The 18181-nt window shown below is 57.1% G+C and overlaps 1 protein-coding gene across 1 annotated transcript; it reads right to left on the bottom strand.

The window, feature by feature from the left end:
* Positions 1-493: 493 nt before the first annotated feature.
* Positions 494-17315, bottom strand: LOC116666858 (rho GTPase-activating protein 22-like). The gene is given in 9 exon segments (XM_032490535.1): positions 494-868; positions 871-1037; positions 5040-5943; positions 7966-8087; positions 8668-8741; positions 9138-9270; positions 13526-13566; positions 13568-13761; positions 17303-17315. Coding segments are annotated over 9 exon segments (1689 nt in total). The 3' UTR covers positions 494-827.
* Between the last annotated feature and the right edge of the window lie 866 nt (positions 17316-18181).

Raw genomic sequence — 18181 nt, forward strand, 5'->3', positions numbered from 1 at the left:
ACATCTATGCCTGTAGATCCCTCACAACCACACCTCTTTTCAGGGAAAACTGGATCATTTGTGTGACTTTGTTGAGCGCTGCAGCCAGGTACCAGTGATGCAGTGCCCGCCCAGGGCCATGGTAAGCAGGGCACAGGGATGATCCCCATGGCCAAGGTCTTGTCTTTGCCCTTTATTGTTGCCCCTTGAGACTCTGGGTCAGAGAACCCTGGGTCAGCAGGTGGTGGGGAGAGGGAGGGAGGAAAACCCTCATGCTTGGAGCATAGATGGTGGAGCTGAGAGCACACACACACGTGCGCCTACGGCCAGCTTCAGTGGCCATGACAAGGCTGGGTGCTCCCTAGGGTGCTTCACACCCCACTCCTGAAGACCCCCTGCCATTCCATGCACAGGACACCCTGAGGACTCCCAACCTTGTGAGAAACAGAGGAGGTCACTTGGTAACCCTCACTTTGCGTGACAGTAAAAAAGGAGTCAGGCATCAAGGCATCATGCTTTCAGAGCAGATTTAACAAATGCAAAATGTTCCCAGGGGGCTGCTCGGATCCTGGGTGTCATCTGTTTCAGTGGCAACAGGACTGTCCCCTCTGATGCCTGCCCCAGCCTGCATGGTCAGAGCTGCATCCAGAACCCGTGTGGGGCTCAGGCTCCCGACAGTGCCCCCCAGCATCCCAGGGGTGCGGTGGTGTGTGTCAGGACTTCCCTCTCCAGCCAGCTCTGCATCTCTGGGCGCCACAGAGGCCCAGGTCCCAGCTGCAGAGGCTCTGGCTCCTCCCTGCCGACGGGAGGGTGTGCCACGAGGCACAAAGTGAGTTCCCCCCACTCCTTTATTCTGGGGCTCTGGCACCTTTGGCCCCAATAGTCAGGTTTCCTCCATTTCCTTCTGCAGCAGCTGGTTCCTCTTCTCCGCGTCCTCCCGCACCCACTCTGAGTTCCGCAGCTTTATTTCCAGCATCGCGTACTTCTTCTTCTCCTGGTCCAGCTCTTCTTCTAGCCGTGACATTCGTTTCCTCAGGTCGGCACTACCTTCTCCGAGTCTTAAAAATCAAGAAGAAAGTGATATTTGATATTTGTCTTTCCCTGAAATAACCTATAATGAAAAATATGAAAGAATATATAACGTATATGTGTGACTGAGTCACTATGCTGTACACCAGACACTAACAACCCTGTAGATCAACTGTACTACAATTTAAAGAAATCTCTGCCAACTTGACAGACAAGTAAATAAATACCATGAGTAGATGTCAAAAAAAGAAAAAAATTGAGAAGACGTTTTAGACTTGGGCCCACAGGGTTTGCCAGGTGGGCTCCACCGTCTGCAGACGTGGGATGGTCGGTCAGCCTGGCACGTGGGAGAGGACGGTGCAGTCGGTGCAGGCTCAGACCCGGCGCCAGGCGAGGCCGCATGGACCACGTCTCCTCACAAGACCCTGCGCTTCACCCCGAGCCAGCAGGGGGCTCACCCCCAGAGACCCTCCCTCGGTTTCTGGCACTCGAGGCCGAGCCTCCCTGAGTCTGCACGCAAATACAGGTGACCACTTGCCCTCCGGCCCAGCCAACTGTCCTGCTGAGGGATGGCCCACTGGCTGGCAGAGAACAGGACTGGGCCCTGAACTGAGAGGGCAGCAGGAACCTGTCCCTGAGTTTGCTCTCCTGCGAGGCCCCTTGAGCTCCAGTGACTCACAGGAAACCCTATTCGGGATGTCACTTCATCTTCCATTCCCACTCAGCCTCCACACCCCGGCCCAGAGGCCGCACCGCCTGGGGAGCGTCTCCTGATCCTCCCCAGCAGCTCACACACACCTCTGCTCCTTCCTGCTACCACAGGGCTCTGCCACGGGCACCCATGGAGGTGGGCACCGCACCGTGCAGACGTTGGCACAGCATCTTTTCCACCAGACAACGTGCTCCTGTCAGGCCTGAGGGACGTCCAGTGCCTGGCCCCTGGGACCCGGGCTGACTGAGACATGTGACTGTGCGTGGGACACAGACTGCTCTCAGCCCTGGTGCCCTCTCCTAAAAAGCAGGGGACAACCTTCCCCCAGTGTAGCTACAATGGCCCAAGGAGACCACGTGTGCACCACGCACCACCTGGTACACGGTGTGTGTGTGTAGCAAATACCGATTCCCCGCAGCACCCAGACCCAGGCCCAGGCCTCCACCCTCAACCACTGAACACAAAGCACGGAGAAGGGAGAGAGCCTCCCTTCACCCCCACCCCCATCTGAGCACTGGGCCTGCTGTCAGAAAGAAGACACCTCCCCCCACTGCTTCTCCTCCAGTCCGGGTCCCTCCTTTGCCAGGTCCTCCCCACCCCCGTTGCTCTCAGGCACAGCCTGGGCCTCCCCTCCACGCCGCTCCTTGGGTGACCTTGTCCAGCCTCCAGACTCAAAAGCACCAGCTCCGTGCCGACAGCTCTCGATCTTTATCTCCCTCGGTTCCACTCAGAAACTTAATAAGCATCTCCAACCTAACAGGCCCACCACCGAGCTCCTGACCCTCCCTCCCCAAGTCACCCTCCCACTGCCCCAGGCTCCCCGCCCAGTGACTACCTTCCTCCAGTTGCGCAGCCAAAACAAAAACGTCCCTCAAGTCAGTCCTTCCTCCCCCTCCCCACATCCAATCAAAACTGGAAAAACTCTTCCAAACATGTTCAGAATCTGGCTGCTTCTCCCACCTCAACTGCTGCCCCTTAGGTCCACGCCACCCGCAGTTCTGGCCTGGGTGGCCGGGGCCTCCTAACTGGACTTTGTCTGCCCTTGAGCCCCGTCAGGAGCCCCTGAGCGCAGCAGCCAGGGTAACTCATCAAAGTGATCAAAGTCCTCACGGCCCTGCAGCAGCTTCGCATCTCACTGGGAATAAAATCAGGGCATCACTCCTGCCAAAAGGCCTCTCGGCCCCCTGTGCCCCCACTCTTCCCTCCACCTGCCCACACAGCCCCAGCCCCCCTCAGCTGCCGGCTTCTGCACCTGGCCTTCTGCCCACAGCACTGATGCCCCCTCCCAGCCGTGCCTCCCCACCCTCTCCCCCATGCTCCCCTTTGTTCACCTCCTCTACCTAAGCTTCTAACATACATATTTTTAAATCTATCCTGTTTATGGTCTCTCTGTTCCCCCTCCCACTCTCACCAAATAGGAGCAAGATTTTGATCAGTCTGGGTCATAGCCGTGTCCCCAGCATTGCAGACAAGCAACACAGTCAGGTGTCTGGGGAATGCAGGGATCAGGGAGCAGGGGAGGGGCTCTGAGTCCCAGGAGGCAGGGCAGAAAGCTGGTCTCCCCGCCCCTCACAGACCAGACTCCAACTGGGCAGACATATTCCCCAAAGACCCACTGGAGGGGGCCCCAGTCCTACCTGTGTCCCTCTAGACCACCCCCTCTAGTCAGGATGACGGCCAGGCCACTCTGCCAGCGAGAGCCCCCCAAGGGCTGCCGCTGCTCTCCCTTTGTCTCTGAGAGCCTTGCCTGACCTCCGACCCACCAAGCAGGTCACGCGAGCATGCTGGACGTGCCGGGGTCTGTACCGGGCACCCCCACCTACTACATCACTTCCTCCTCACGACAAACCGATGAGGTCACTTGTGCCCAGAGGGCCTGCCCAGACACTCAGCCAATACACAAGGGGCAGGGACTCGAATCCAGAGCCCACCAGGTGACAACACTGCATTTCCCCTTGAGAACCCCAGCCTCTGAGACGGTGAAAGGCCTAGAGGCTCAAGCCAGCCCCATAAACAGCCGAGGGAGCGAGAAGGTGGTCCTCACCCCACTCTGAGGCCATCCTCAGCCAGCCTCCGCCCAGGGCACCTCCAGGCTTTCCGCAGTTTAGTCTGAGCTCACCTTCAGCAGTCATCACCTCCCAGCGAGCCTGCAGGGAGCTTCCACTGCTACCTCTGCCTGGTCAGTTCCAACCCAGTGCTGACAGTGTGGGTTTTATCCACAATTTTAAACCCCAGGGTTTTTCTCCTACCGTGTCCTTTCTCCTCCTCCCTCAACTCAGTCCTGTTGGTCCTTCAAGTCCTGGCTCAGACATCACCTGCTGTGACTCCCACCCCCGACCTCCCCCAGGGCAGGGGCCACTGCCCTTTCCTGCCATCTTCCCACCGTGGACACAGCACCTGTACACGCCTGACACACCCCAGGTACCCACGAGATGGCTACAGCAGAACAGGAAGGCCAAGTGCTGCCTTTCCATCTCCCTGTGGAAATCCCAGGCTCAGAATTAGAATCCCTTCCATCTCCACAGTCTGATGGGAAAAGGCAGCCCTCAGAACCTGCTGAAGCCCTCTGCTATCATACGCCAGATGGCTGACACCAGGCCTGGGGCGAGCGGAGCTAAGGGGTCTGAGATGCTGATGGAAGCACTGTCCAGTGCGGGCTCTGCTGGTGACGTTCACCGGGGAACTCAGCCTCTCAGAGCTGGAAAGTACCCTCCTCAGAGGGAGGCTGGGACGATGGAACCAGGGCCCATCAGTGAGCAAGACTTAGAGAGTGGCACGAGGTGCCCTCTGACCGAGCAGGAGTGAGGGCTGGGCTCAGCACGGCCAGCTCCCTCCTCGGAGGAAACTGGATTCCGATCAGGAGTCTTCACTCCACGCCAGGCCCAAGCACGGTCAGCCAGCCAGGCCGGTCCGGGGCCTGCACTGCACGTGGGCCCTGCCCCCACACACAGCGCCCGGGCTGCAACACACCTTGGGGGCTGGCCTCCTCCCTACCTGAGGGCCACATAGGGACTCCCACTCCGAGTCACTCTGAGCAGCTCAGGCTGAGATTCTAACTCACTCAGTGGTTCAGCAGGCCCTGAGGCGTTCTGACTGCATGCCAGGGCCCCAGCTCCCACACTTCCCCAGGATAGGACCCCCACCCCTCCATTCCCAGCCCTGTCCTGGGGACATTCTCCCAGAAGGGCAGCTGGCGGCTCTGAGCCCTGCTCCAGAGGCTGACTGCCTGGGGCCGGTGTCCAGTGAGCAGCTGGCTGCGAGCGCTCTGCCCAGCCAGGGAGGGCCAGCCTCGCACACCCCTGCAGCCACAGCCCTTTACCTTTGCACACTCGCCTCGTACTCAGTCCTCTGCCGGCACAGCTGTGCCCTGAGCTCTGCGACCAGGCCCTGGAGCGCCTCGGAGCGGCGGGCGTGCTCCCGGGCCGGGCTGCCCGGCTCGCTGGGCTCGCTGCTGCTGATGCAGGTGCCCACCCCATCCAGGCCGCGCTCCGGGCCCAGGGGTCTGCACTCCTCACTGCTGCTGGGGGCGGGGGAGGGCTCCAGGGCCCCCTCGGTGTGCAGGGAGCTGCAGGCGGAGGAGTCGCTGGCCCGGCAGGCCGTGCAGCTGCTGACCGAGCCCCTGGCCGAGGCCTCGTAGGAGGAGGCCCCAGACCACGGCGTGCCAGCCCCCCTGGACGTGCTGGGGAAGAGGCTGGCTGGGGGCACGTTGTCGTAGGTGGAGAGTCTCTGCTCGGAGCCTGAGTCCTTGAGCCGGTCTCCCGAGGAGGCCCAGCGGTGGCCGCGAAGGAAGGACAGCCCGTTCATGAGCCAGTTCCCTCCGGAGGAGATAATGGGTACCTCCAGGGATGCGCTGCCCACCTTCGGGCTCCCGGACCGGGACCCCGACTGCCAGAAGGAGGACCTCCAGTTGGGCAGAGTCTGCACCTTCTTCCCAGGGCTGGTGGCAGCAGGGCCGCGTCGGCTCCCCAGGCCCGTGGGAGAGGTTCTGGAGAGCGCCGCCACGGCGGACCCATCCAGAGAAGAGGTCCTGTGCGAGGGCAGGCCGGGGGCGCCGGGGCTGCCAGGCTCTGGCTGGCTGTCCCTGGTGACCTCCTCCGGGCCCCATCCCACGGTGCACGGGGGGCCCCCATGTGGGGAGGCTGGCCCTTCTGTGGTCCTCAAGGTGAAGAGCTGGCTGTGTTTGCGGATCAGGACGGTCATCAGGTGCTGGACCAGGCAAGTGCCTGCCAGGAAGAAGCAGCGAGAGAGGCCTGGCTGTGAATGTGAGGGCCTCCAGCCCAGGCTCTCCAGAACCTCTCCCAGGAGTCAGGGGAAGCTACAGCTCGGACCCAGGGTGTCCGGCCCTGCTTGTAGCCCCAGATCAAGCTGCCCTTTAAGTGAGGACTCCATGAGAGCTTGCCATCTGCCAGCCTGAAGGAAAGGACGGACACCACACCCTCCAAGTCCAGGCATGGACAGAAGGACCGTGCCCAAGATCCCCTTCCTCCGACGTGGGGCCAGGAGCACAGAGAGGCACTTCGCGCCCACCCCAACCAGCTGGTGGGGGGAGGAGAGGCACGATGCCCGTGAGGGCTGCGGGGTGAGCCAGTGTAGGCTGAGGCTGGAAACCACAACCTCGATTGCAGAGCCCTCCCGGTTGCCCCATGTCACCGCCCTGGGCAGCCCACAATGGCTGTGCCTGACTGTCCATACCCTGGAGGGCACAGGACACTGAAACAGGGAATAGAGATGTCCTATAGGTGCATGTGGGCGCACACACACAACCCTATATACACACAACACACACACATACAATCCCCCCCACAGTCATAACACACACACAATCCCCTACAGTCATACACACACACACAATCCCTTACACAGCCACATACACACACACAATTCCATGCACATACATACAAATCCACACAGCCACCCCTGAACAGTCCCCCCAATGCAAACACAGTCACACACCCATACACACAACCCCTCTTCTCCAGGCCACGGCCCCTGACGTGCAGCCTGTGGCATCTGTGGGGACTCGGTTCCTGAGGCGGTGCGGTGGGGGAGGGGTCAGCGACAAAGGGAGGCACTGCAGAGGGTCCAGGGTATTGATCCACCTGCCTCCTCGCCTCCTGTCATCCTCAACCAAAGACCAGAGCCGGGTGAGTGGAGGGCGGCTTCGACATGATAAGGTGGGTGAAATGCTTGGATGTAACTGAGAATCGTGGGGAAAATTAAGTAAAGAATCTTTAGTCCAGAAGAGCAAGTGAAGCAGGAACTCAGCAAAGTCATCAGGGTAAGCATTTGCCCTCAGGCATTCGTGCAACATGGCAGGTGGGAAGGAGCTCTGGGGCCTGGGGTGGGAGACCTACAGTAGGCCAAGGGGGTGCTGGGCATGAGCACTACCCAAGAGCCACACCCTCAGCTGGGGGAGGGGAGCAGAGCAGCCCCAGAGCCACCCCACACCCTTCACACCCCCCGCAGGTCACACTCAGTGAGGAATGGCATGGGGTTGGGGGGTCCTGCCTGAGCCCTGGCCAGTCTGTGCACCCCTTGGGTGCACTGGGACTGGCTGTGGGTTTCCCGTCTGTGAGCGGCAAGACTCTCACAAACCCCTTGGGGACCATCTTCCGTGAGGTCTCCAAGCAGGGCTCTCATTTCCATGCCAGCCTGCACCTGTGCCCTTTGAAAAATCTGGAGGACAAGTCAGCTTGTCCCTCCTGGCCTGGATCATCTGTAAAATGGGGGCAGTAACCACAGCTCGGGCTGCTTGCAAGGTTCAAACAAGGTGATGGAAGTAAAGCCCTCGGTGGAGGCTCTGGCATATTGAAAGCAGCTGCTATGGCTGCTAGTTTTTATCTTTTTATTCTTTTTCATTATTGAACAGAAGATCCCCAGGGTTTGCAAAGCTCTGACATCCAGAATAAGCCTATGACAACTACTTACTTGAAATTACTTTAATAAAGCAAAAACACCTGTGTGTATTCAAGGGCAAGGACACCGACCTTTTCTATACACCGCTGCCCGCCCCCGCCCCCCGCCATTCTAATTGTACCCTATGACCCCGTGATTTGCCTTCTACAGCTGACCCCACGGGGGAGGAGGAGCCGGGAGAGGAACGAGGCCGTCCGGGGAGGCTCCTGCCAAGCCCCCAGGGATGGAGCCACCGGTCCCGCTGGCCTGGCATGAGGGTTCTGAGGACCTGCCCAGGACCAAAGCGAGCCCAGAGCACCGAGCACCACCACGCCCACCCCGCCCGTCACCTTCCATGATGGTCACCGGGTCTTCTATCTGTGGCCAAAGTATATTAGGTCCAAAAACGGTTGCCAGGTTCTGGACACTCATCTTGTTGACATCTGAGTGGGACTGAACTTCATCCAGAAACCTTCAAAGTTAGGAAGAGACAGCTGGCAGAGAAGCAAATCCTGATGCCAGATCTCCTGGGAGCTGCCAGGCCCCCATGCTCGGCTGCACCCACGTGTTTCCACAGCTGCCGGGCACAGCCAGCTGCTGCTGCCAGGCTTGGAAGGCGCAGAGCTTCCCCTGGGGTCTCAGCGGGCCATCAGAAGCAAAGGCCACAGGGACAAGGGCCCGTCGTTGGCATGGAGAGACACAATTCTCCCACCTGCAGTGGGGACAGATGCCTAGGAAGACCCAAGGGCTGGCGGGGGATCACCCTGGAGGTCCTCTCCCACCACCTGAGCCCAGGTCATGGTCAGGAGGCAGACCCAGAGGAGGCAGAAGGAACAGGCTACGTCCCCTTCCTCCAGGAAAGATGCACTCAGGACTGTGTGACCCCGCCTGCTCCCAAGGGGCCTGTGTGCTCCAAGAGTGCGGGGTGTGTCCTTTTATATTTCCTATTGGCTTGACACTCAGGGAGAAGTGCAGGCGAGAGCAGAGCCAGGCTCCATGGAGGGCACGGAGCCGGAGCACGGGGAACGGGAGCCCCCACCCCAGTCACTTACTTGCAGATGTATCTGAGCAGGTTGTAGTTGACCAGGGGAAGGCTGCTCACTTGTTTAGCCAACTCCAGAGTCCCCTTGGGATTGAGAGAGAAAAAGAGCATTTCAAAGCAGTGTGGCCCCAGCTCTTCTCTTACTGGAGGAAAGGGTTGGTGAAGGGGAGTTGGGACTCAGAGTCCAGACCTCCATCCATTCTCCGCCAATGTAGCCGGGCCCCAGTTGACCAGGAGGTGCCACCACTCCCGTCTCCCTTCAAGGAGCAGTCAGGCCAGGCTTGTGAGGATCCAGGCCTGTCCCCTCACCAGAGCAAGCCACTCCAGGGCTGCACCCTGAACCCTAGACACACACAGAGCAGGCTGCAAGCCAGGATCTGTGCCAGGAAAAGTCATGAAAAGTCCTGACTCCACATTCTCCCCCACCAACTGGCAGGCCCCCCTCAGCCCCCACAAGATGGGTCCCCATGAGCCACTAACCTCCCCCTCGTCCTTGGTGAGCAGCTGGGCACAGCTGAGGAAGTCCTCGTACCTGGCGAAGGGGACTACGGGCTTGGGGAGCTCCCGCAGGCAGAGCTTCAGCAGGGAGGCCACCGTGTGCACGTCTGTGGTGCTGCAGGCGGGGGGCCATGTGTGAGGCCGGGGCACCAAGGAACCGCAGGAGTGACCAACACCTCGCACCACTCACCTCAGGGGCAGCCTCTGCTAGCATGTCCTTGTGAGCACGTGTGTGAGCACACACGCACGTGCACTGTGACAGCTGGCTAGGGAAGCGGTGGGAGTGAAGGGCCCCCTTCCACTGGCCTGATGCCCACCCCAACCCCCACTGCCTTTTCCCAGACACCTCTTCTGCCAACACCCTCACCTCCTGGGTGCTTATGGCCCCAGTGGGTGCCCAGCCTTGAGCCCAGCGCCCCTTCCCTGACCTGGGGCGTTCACGAGTTCACTGCCAGCCACTCTGTGAGCCGGAGCCCAGGAGGACTGGTGGGTGGCGGGGCAGGACAGGAGGCAAGGAGGATCAGCGGTCTTGCCTTTGGACAAGGGCCAGCCATTCTACCTCCCCCGGGGCAGAGGAGTGGGGGTGCATTTCTGATCTGGGCCAAGTAGACGCAGAGTGGCCTCCACTCTGCAGACCTCGCTGGCGGCATCCATGCCCATAGCCCCTTCCTGGCTCCTCCTGGCTGCTGGTGGTTCACAGCGCTCCTGGGCCCGGGAGGCCCGGCCCAGCCAGTGGGGCAGCCCCAGCTCAGGGCGCCCTGCCCCTCCCCAGGGCCTTGCCCTGATGGCCTCACCTTCCTTCCTCCATTCCTAGAAATGCACTTCCTCTCCGCCCTCCCCACAGTTGGCACAAGGCTTTTTCTTGGTACTTTTTTCCTAAACTCCCCTCCAACCCTCCGTCCCTGAATCCAGCCCTCACCCCCAGCACTCAAGGAGAATGTTCCACAGCCCACAGCACCACGGGCGCACACCAGCCTGGGAGCCCTTCCAGGGCAGGTGCTGTCACCCGTCCCGATCCTGCACCCAGTGCATCCAGAACACAGCCACGGTCTCCTGCCTGTCCCCTGTACACCTCACTCCCCTACAATCCACTCTCCACGCGGCGGCCCAGCCCCTATTTCTCACCTCAGCCCCTCTGCTGGCTTCCAGGCACCAACCATTACCTCGCTGGGGGCCAAGCTGCCTGCTGCTCCCATCTGCTCTGGGAGCCAGGAGCATGCCCTGCTCTGTGCCGTGGGCCAGGCGGGAGGGGGCCCCCGGCTGGGTGATAGGAGCCTGGGCTGGTTCCCTGTGTGCATGACTTGTCATTTGTCCCAGCCACATGAGGGCGGGACCTTGTCTACTGTCTGTCTCATTCACAGCAGCCTCCCATGCTCTCACTCAACGGATGGATGCTGAGTGTCATAAGGAGGGTGTGAGAGTCACTGGAGCCACCAGGGTTGGGCACAGGGGAGACCCTCCTCCACGCTCAACAGCATGGTCAGGGCTGCAGGAGCTGCTGTGGACCAGGAACCAGGGAGGGACAGGTGTGACTGCAGCTTCCAAGCCCAGTGGGGCTCTTTATGAAAAGCGGGCCCAGGACCGGAAGCCAGAGTTCATCCTGGTGGAGAGTGTGGTCTACGCCCAGGGAGTGAGCCTGGATTACCTCTGCCAGAGTGTGGGCCCCGGGACCCTTCTGTCAGGGAGTGAAGAAGAGGAGCCCTGGGACCTCTGTGTAGGGGGTGGGCACAAGTGCAGGGCCGAGGAGCTGCCGAGGAGATGCCAGGAAGTGGGAGAGAACGGTGTCAGATACCCCAGGGAGAAGTTTCCAGAAGGGAGAGGCACCCAGAGAGGCCAGGGCAGCGGTGGCAGTGCAGGGAACACTGTGAGATGGGCCCTGGAAAGGCAGGTGGAGGAGCCCGGACATTCAGGGGGCGGAGGACAGGCAAGGGTGGATGACGGACAAGAGGCCCCACGTAACAGGAGGGAGTAACAGGATGGTTCTGGAAGGGTGAGCAGGGACTCAGAGAGAGGGACTTTTTTGGAGGGGGGATGTAAGTGGAGGGCAAGGGGCTCTGGGAAAGAGGCCAGAATCTGGCTGGGCAGAGGCCACATCTGGGCATCTGGGGCAAGTTCTATGGGATTAGCCTTGGGTCCTAATCCACAAAATGGACACATGACCATTTAAGAAAAGACTGTAAGCACACTGAGGGCAGGGTTTACTGTGGGGTACTCCAGATGGGAGCAGAGGGTCGGGGCACCAGCAGAGGGCAGGGGGAAAGAGAGGCTGAAGAGAAGCTGAGGCTTAGGGGGCCAGAGAGGGGCCTGCCTTGCCCCCTCTCATCCCACTCACCCCAGCTCCAGTGAGCGGCTCCCCCTTGACCACTGACCCCTAAATCTGGTTGTTAAGCAGAATCACTGGGGGCTTTTAAACATGCAAATTCCCACTCCCCCTGCCGCTCCCCTGCCCCGAGTCTGATTCCACAGGAGCGGAGAGGGCAGGGCCTGGAATCTGGGCTTTCAGAAGCTCCCAGGGATCCAGACATACTGTCCGACGTCTGATGCCAACCCAGGGGATTTCTACAAATACAAACCAGATCTGGCTACTGCCTCCTCCAATTCTGCCAGGGCTCCCAGGACTCAGGATAAAACCTAGCTCCCTGGAGTGCCTCCCTCTGCTTTGCCTGCACTGCACACATGCTCTATGCCAAGCTGAAGCTCCTGAAAGCCTCAGGCTGGGTCCTCTCCCCTCCTGGCCCACCAGCTGTATACCCCCTAGAGAGGCAGAGCCCCTCAGACTCCCCCACCGTGCAGTCCTGACTCCTGACCTCTCAGCAGAGTGGGGCGGGCCTTCCCTGGGCTTCAGTCTCCCTCTGCCATTTCTGTTTCTATTCCTAGGATCACTTCCAGCCCATCCTCCACAGCAGAGCTTCTCAGGTTGTACCCCTCCCTCTCTTCTCCTTCATCCCCTCCCAGGTGTGCCCACTCGCTCCCACACCCTGTTGTTGCCCTGTTTAAACAGATGATGCCCCACGTCTGCCCCCAGACTCTCCCCCTTGGTTCTGGATCCCAGGGTTCCTCTGGCTACTGACCACATCACCTCCCTTAGATTTCCCACTGGCGCACCACACTCAGCTCCTCAGCACCTTCCCGCTGAGGGGAGGCAGAGAAAGGAGAGGCTGTGGTCATCCACAGCCAGAGGAGAGCTCAGGGTGTGGGGTCAGAGGCAACCTGGGCTGTGGTCCCTTCTCTGAAAAGCCCCAAAGTGAAGAGCAAGTTTCCAGGAACCACAGAAGGGGCATTATTTGAAGCTATCTCCAGTCCCAACATCTGACTGCACAGGATGGATGAGGCTTGACTAGACGGGGTTCAGAGTGGACCACAAGCTCACTGAGATTGTAAATACTGGACTACATGCTCAGAGTGTCGGATGGAGATTCACGGGGCTCCAGGTGAAGGAACCCTTGCACCCCCCTTGAGCAGATCTCCTCTAGGAAATGGTGGCCAGTCACAGACTCCACATCTAAAAAGAAATTGACAGACTCTCCTGGCTGTGGTGACACATCTGGGCAGAATCTGGAAGGGCTGGGGGTGTTCTGTCCCAAGAGGGGACCTGAAAAGGCCAGCAGAAACCTGTGGGCCTGTCCTGGGACAGAGGGGACCCTGCCATCTCAGATGGCAGATCTGAGAAGAATGGGCAGAAGCCCCATGGGGACTGGGGTTCACCTGATGCAGAAAGAACTTTCTATGAATAACTGCCCCACAATGAGGGTCCTGTCAGAGAGACGAGGCCCCCAAACAGCCACCTCTTCCCTGCCGTTCTTATTCCCGGGCTCTAAGTGACTCTGGCTGTATCCCAGGGTCAAGCCCAGGACCGGATAAGCCCCAGTAACAGACTGGGATGTGCACTGGCCCAAGACTAGTGGAGGAAACTCGCTCCCCCAGCCTCATCCAAAACCTGCAAGGATGTGGGGCTGGAGCTGCTGCAGCTCCAGGTTGACACCAAAGGAGCCTGGGGGTAGGTCCTCCTGAGAAGGCAGAGCCAAGAGACAGACGGTGCAGGAGGCCTGGAGTCCCAGGCGATGCCTGTAGGGGCCCTTCTCTTCTCCTGCTGAGGTGGGCTTCCAGGCATGCGCAGTGGGTACAGCCTGCATGGAGGTGAGCGGGCCCCGGCTGGGGCAGGATCCATCCCCGGGGGAGACCCAGGGCTGCTGCAGTGATTCTGTGCCCTGCACTTTGCCCGTCGGGGGTGCTGGCTGGGCACACATAAGGCACCATCCCACCTACCACCCACTCCCCATCTCTGCCCAAGGGAGCCGGCGTCCTGAGAGGAGGCCCTGCAGGGGGAATGGGCGGGTGGCCCCATCTGTGCCCCCATCCCAGGAGCTCACCTGTCGAACAGGGGCTTCTCCCCGCAGTCGAAGGAATCCTGGCAGGTCCCTCACCAGGTTGGCCGGGCCGGGCATGCGGAAGAGGCCCTCATCGGTGAGCCCGCGCTCCCGGATGAAGTCCACGCACTGCTCCACCAGCAGGGGCACCAGGCGTGGGCCATACTTGCTCTCGTGGTGGACGGTGTCCTCCAGGCGCTGCCCAAAGATCCCTGGGCACAGAGATCCCTGGTCACACCCTCAGCTCTCCGGCCCAGCGATGGGGAAGGGCACCGGGGACAACGGACGGCAGGGGACGCTGCCAGGGCCAAGGGCAGCTCCCTCCCAAGGGAGCAAATGAGAAAGAGGGAGGAGACGCACCAGGCGGCTGGGATGGGGCTGGAGCACACAGCTGGCAGTAGCCCGGCCTGTGGACCCTTCAAATGGTCCTTAGGGAGTATGCATTATGTGCTTTACTGATTGGTTTATTTACACAGCACTAACCTTCAAATAGGAATGGCTTACATTAAAAACCCAGCAGTGTCCACTAAGAGACGCGCCCTTCAACTGGCCCCTCTCAGGCCCAGTTGAAGGCACCATCAGAGGGTGTGGTGTGTGCAGGGGCTAGAGAGGCCCAGGTGTGGTGGTGGAAGGAGGTCAGGAGGGGGTGCTGGAGAGGGGTGTCAGGGTAACACCCTCAAGGTTAAGAAGCTGGGCTTTCCATTACTAAAGAAAAAGAAAGAGGCTGGAGGAATAACCCTCCTAGACTTCAGACAATACTACAGAGCTACAGTAATCAAAACAGCATGGTATTTGTACAAAAACAGACATATGGACCAATGGAACAGAATAGAGAGCCCAGAAATGAACCCACAAACTTTTGGTCAACTAATCTTCAACAAAGGAGGCAAGAACATACAATGGAATAAAGACAGTCTCTTCAGCAAACGGTGTTGGGCAAACTGGACAGCAGCATGTAAATTAATGAAGCTACAACACTCCCGTACACCATACACAAAAATAAACTCAAAATGGATCAAAGACTTAAGCATAAGACAAGATACAATAAACCTCCTAGAAGAAAACATAGGCAAAACATTATCTCACATACATCTCAAAAATGTTCTCCTAGGGCAGTCTACCCAAGCAATAGAAATAAAAGCAAGAATAAACAAACGGGACCTAATGAAACGTACAAGTTTTTGCACAACAAAGGAAACCATAAGTAAAACAAAAAGACAACCTACAGGAATGGGAGAAAATTTTTGCAAAAGATGAAACCAACAAAGGCTTGATCTCCAGAATATATAAGCAGCTCATATGACTTAATAAGAAAAAAACAAACAACCCAATCCAAAAATGGGCAGAAAACCTAAATAAGCAATTCTCGAAGACTTATGAATGTTCAATAGGCACATAAAAAATGCTCAATATCACTAATTATCAGAGAACTGCAAATCAAAACTACAATGAGGTATCACCTCACACCAGTCAGAATGGCCAGCATTCAAAAGTCCACAAATGACAAATGCTGGAGAGGCTGTGGAGAAAAGGGAACCCTCCTTCACTGCTGGTGGGAATGCAGTTTGGTGCAGCCACTGTGGAAAACAGTATGGAGATTCCTCAAAAGACTAGGAATAGACTTACCATATGACCCAGGAATCCCACTCCTGGGCATATATCCAGAAGGAACCCTACTTCAAAAAGAGACCTGCACCCCAATATTCATAGCAGTATTATTTACAATAACCAAGACATGGAAACAGCCTAAATGTCCATCAACAGATGACTGGATAAAGAAGATGTAGTATATTTATATAATGGAATACTATTCAGCCATTAAAAATGACAACATAATGCCATTTGCAGCAACATGGATGTCCCTGAAGAATGTCATTCTAAGTGAAATAAGCCAAAAAGAGAAAAAAAAAATACCATATGAGATCGCTCATGTGTGGAATCTAAAAAAAAAAAGATGAACATAAATACAAAACAGAAACAGACTCATAGACATAGAATACAAACTTGTGGTTGCCAGGGGGGTGGGGGGTGGGAAGGGACAGATGGGGAGTTCAAAATTTGTAGGTACTGACAGGTATATATAGACTAGATAAACAAGATTATACTGTATAGCACAGGGAAATGTATACAAGATCTTGTGGTAGCTCACAGTGAAAAAGAATGCGACAATGAATATATGTATGTTAATGTATAACTGAAAAATTGTGTTCCACACTGGAAATTGACACAACATTGTAAACTGACTATAACTCAATAAAATAAAATTTAAAAAAAAAGAAATTAACTGTTAAACCAAAAAAAAAAAAAAAACTGGGCTTTCATCTGCAGGCCCTGTGGGGCCGAGATGGGGTTTGAGGAGGGATACAGGGTAACAGGAGCCATGCATGGGATGCTGGCTTGGGCTGTGGGCTAGAAGTGGCAGGGACGAACTTGGGATGACTGGTCAGGAAAGCCAGCGCGGTCAAGAGGATGAGGGTCTCCCTGGAGATTGCAGTGGCCTTGGAGGCAGGGATGGGGACATTGCCCTGGGCAGGATCTCAGGAGCTGTCAGCCTTTGGTCATGGGGAATGAAGCAGGGGACAGAGCTGAGAGCCAGGAAGCTGGGAGAAGAGACAGGAGGGAGTGCTGGACTCCAGCTGGCATTCTGGATTTGCAGGCTGGAGGGGGGCACTGCAGAGGTGGGGGGGGGCAGAGGATTTGGGGGCTGCTTCCTTAGAGGTGATCACAATAATGCCAAGGGAGGCAGGAAGGGCTGGGCAGGGGCTGTCCGAGAGGAGGGGTGTGGGCAGCTCTCAAATGCTCAGAGCACTGGGATGGTTCACCAGGTCCAGCACCGGCACGGGTGTCAGGGACAAGGGTAGGAGGAGCAGAATGGGGATGCAGGGACCAGCAGACTGCTCCTGGGGGCTGATGATGGAGGGAAGGAGACGTGGGCTAGGCTGTGGCATGTACAAGGGTAAGAGATGGGTTTAAAAAAAAATGTTCTGATGAATGACTGAGGCAAGTTTGTGGGCTGAGAGAAGGAGCCAGTGGAAGGGAGGGTGAGAGTACTGGGGACAGTCAGGACATGACAGGGAACAAGATCCCAGAAGACAGGAGGGCTCCTAGTGCTGAGACCACCCGGAAGCGTGAGGGGCAAAGACTGGCAGCAGGGGGCCAGTGCACCTCAGAGGTCTCAGGGACCTGCAATCTGCCCTTGCCCCCTCCCTGGCCTAGAACAAAAGCTGCCTTGGTGCTGCCCTCCTGTACGACTTCTTCCTCCAAGTCTCAGCCTTGGGCCACGAGGCAAAGTTGAAGCAAATGAAATCTGCCACTGAACAGACCCACCACAGAGCTCAACATAGCAGAAGCACCTGGAAACATCTCCCAGAAACAATGAAATCAGTGTCTTCAGAGTTCAGAGCAAGTCCGTGAGGGTGTAATCCTTCTCTGCACATCAGAGCCCCCTCGCTGAACTTTTGACTTCTGCAGAAGCCCCCGGGACCCAGGATGGCTCCATTTGTAACAATGTCTCACAGGTAACAGTAAATGTGATTAATATCACAGCATATCAAGCCCCAAAACGCACCTGGAGCAATCCCTCCCCAGGTCCAGGCTGCCCGCCTGCAGCTCCACCACTAGCAGGAGAGCAAGTGTCCCCTGGAGAGAGAGCCAGGCTTCAGATTTTAAAGACATGTTGATTAGATCCACTATGGTGACTCCAGCACATGCTGTAGTTTTGCTGCTTTCTTCATGGGGTTTATTGTTTGAGTTTGCCTGCTTTATCAAGTACACTTTTACCCAGGGATGACATGGTCAACTACCCTGTTGTAAAAATTTTGATTCAGAAATATCCAAGAACGAAGTCAAGAACAACAGCTGTTGTCTTGGGAAAAGTTATACCAATGACTAATGGACTCTCTTTTGATCTTAAATTTTAAAAGAAACCCGCAAACTGGAAAGTCAGAAAGCTTCTTCACAGGTACCTTGCAACAGCTAAACACACACCACACACCCCAAACAGGCGTGCTGCGTCACTGCTATGACAACTGAGTCACAGTCCAAAGCAGCATTTCTCAAAGTGTGTTCAAAGATGTACTTGCTGGAATATGCTCTACGAAAGGCGAGTTGCCGGGGCCAAAGTTTGGCGACTGTATCTACCATCCACCTGATTTGGAGTTGCACAAGTGTACCAATGTGTTGGAAGCTCTGAGAAGTCTTGCAGTGAAAAACCATCCAAACTTCGATAACTCACCATTTCTAAGGTTATGAGCAAAGGAAACTTGCCCCCTGTTTGCAGCAGTACCAATTTGGAACAATGGTCCAAACTGTCTCCTGCCTAGCCAGACTGGCCACATGGCTTCAAATGTGTTAAATGAGGTGACGACATTCAAACATTTGAAGATTTGACATTAAAAACTAAATGTCTGCCTTCCTTGAACTGCAGATCATCCTTCTTGCCTGCCAGTGACTGGCTGCCCGCTCTGGACAGGGCAGGATCACTCTGACACCACAATGCTCCCCAGCCCCTCCTGCTCCAGGCTTGGCCAGCTCTGCTAATCTACATGGGCTTTGGGAATTTGTGGGCCCCTCAGACTGGGTCCCTGTTCACGGGCTGCTGTGGCTAGCTGTGCCTTAGGATGCGTGGCAGGATGGGGGCAAACTGGGAAACATTCCTAC

Source organism: Camelus ferus, chromosome 11 (assembly GCF_009834535.1).
Source record: "Camelus ferus isolate YT-003-E chromosome 11, BCGSAC_Cfer_1.0, whole genome shotgun sequence".
Classification (NCBI taxonomy): domain Eukaryota; kingdom Metazoa; phylum Chordata; class Mammalia; order Artiodactyla; family Camelidae; genus Camelus; species Camelus ferus.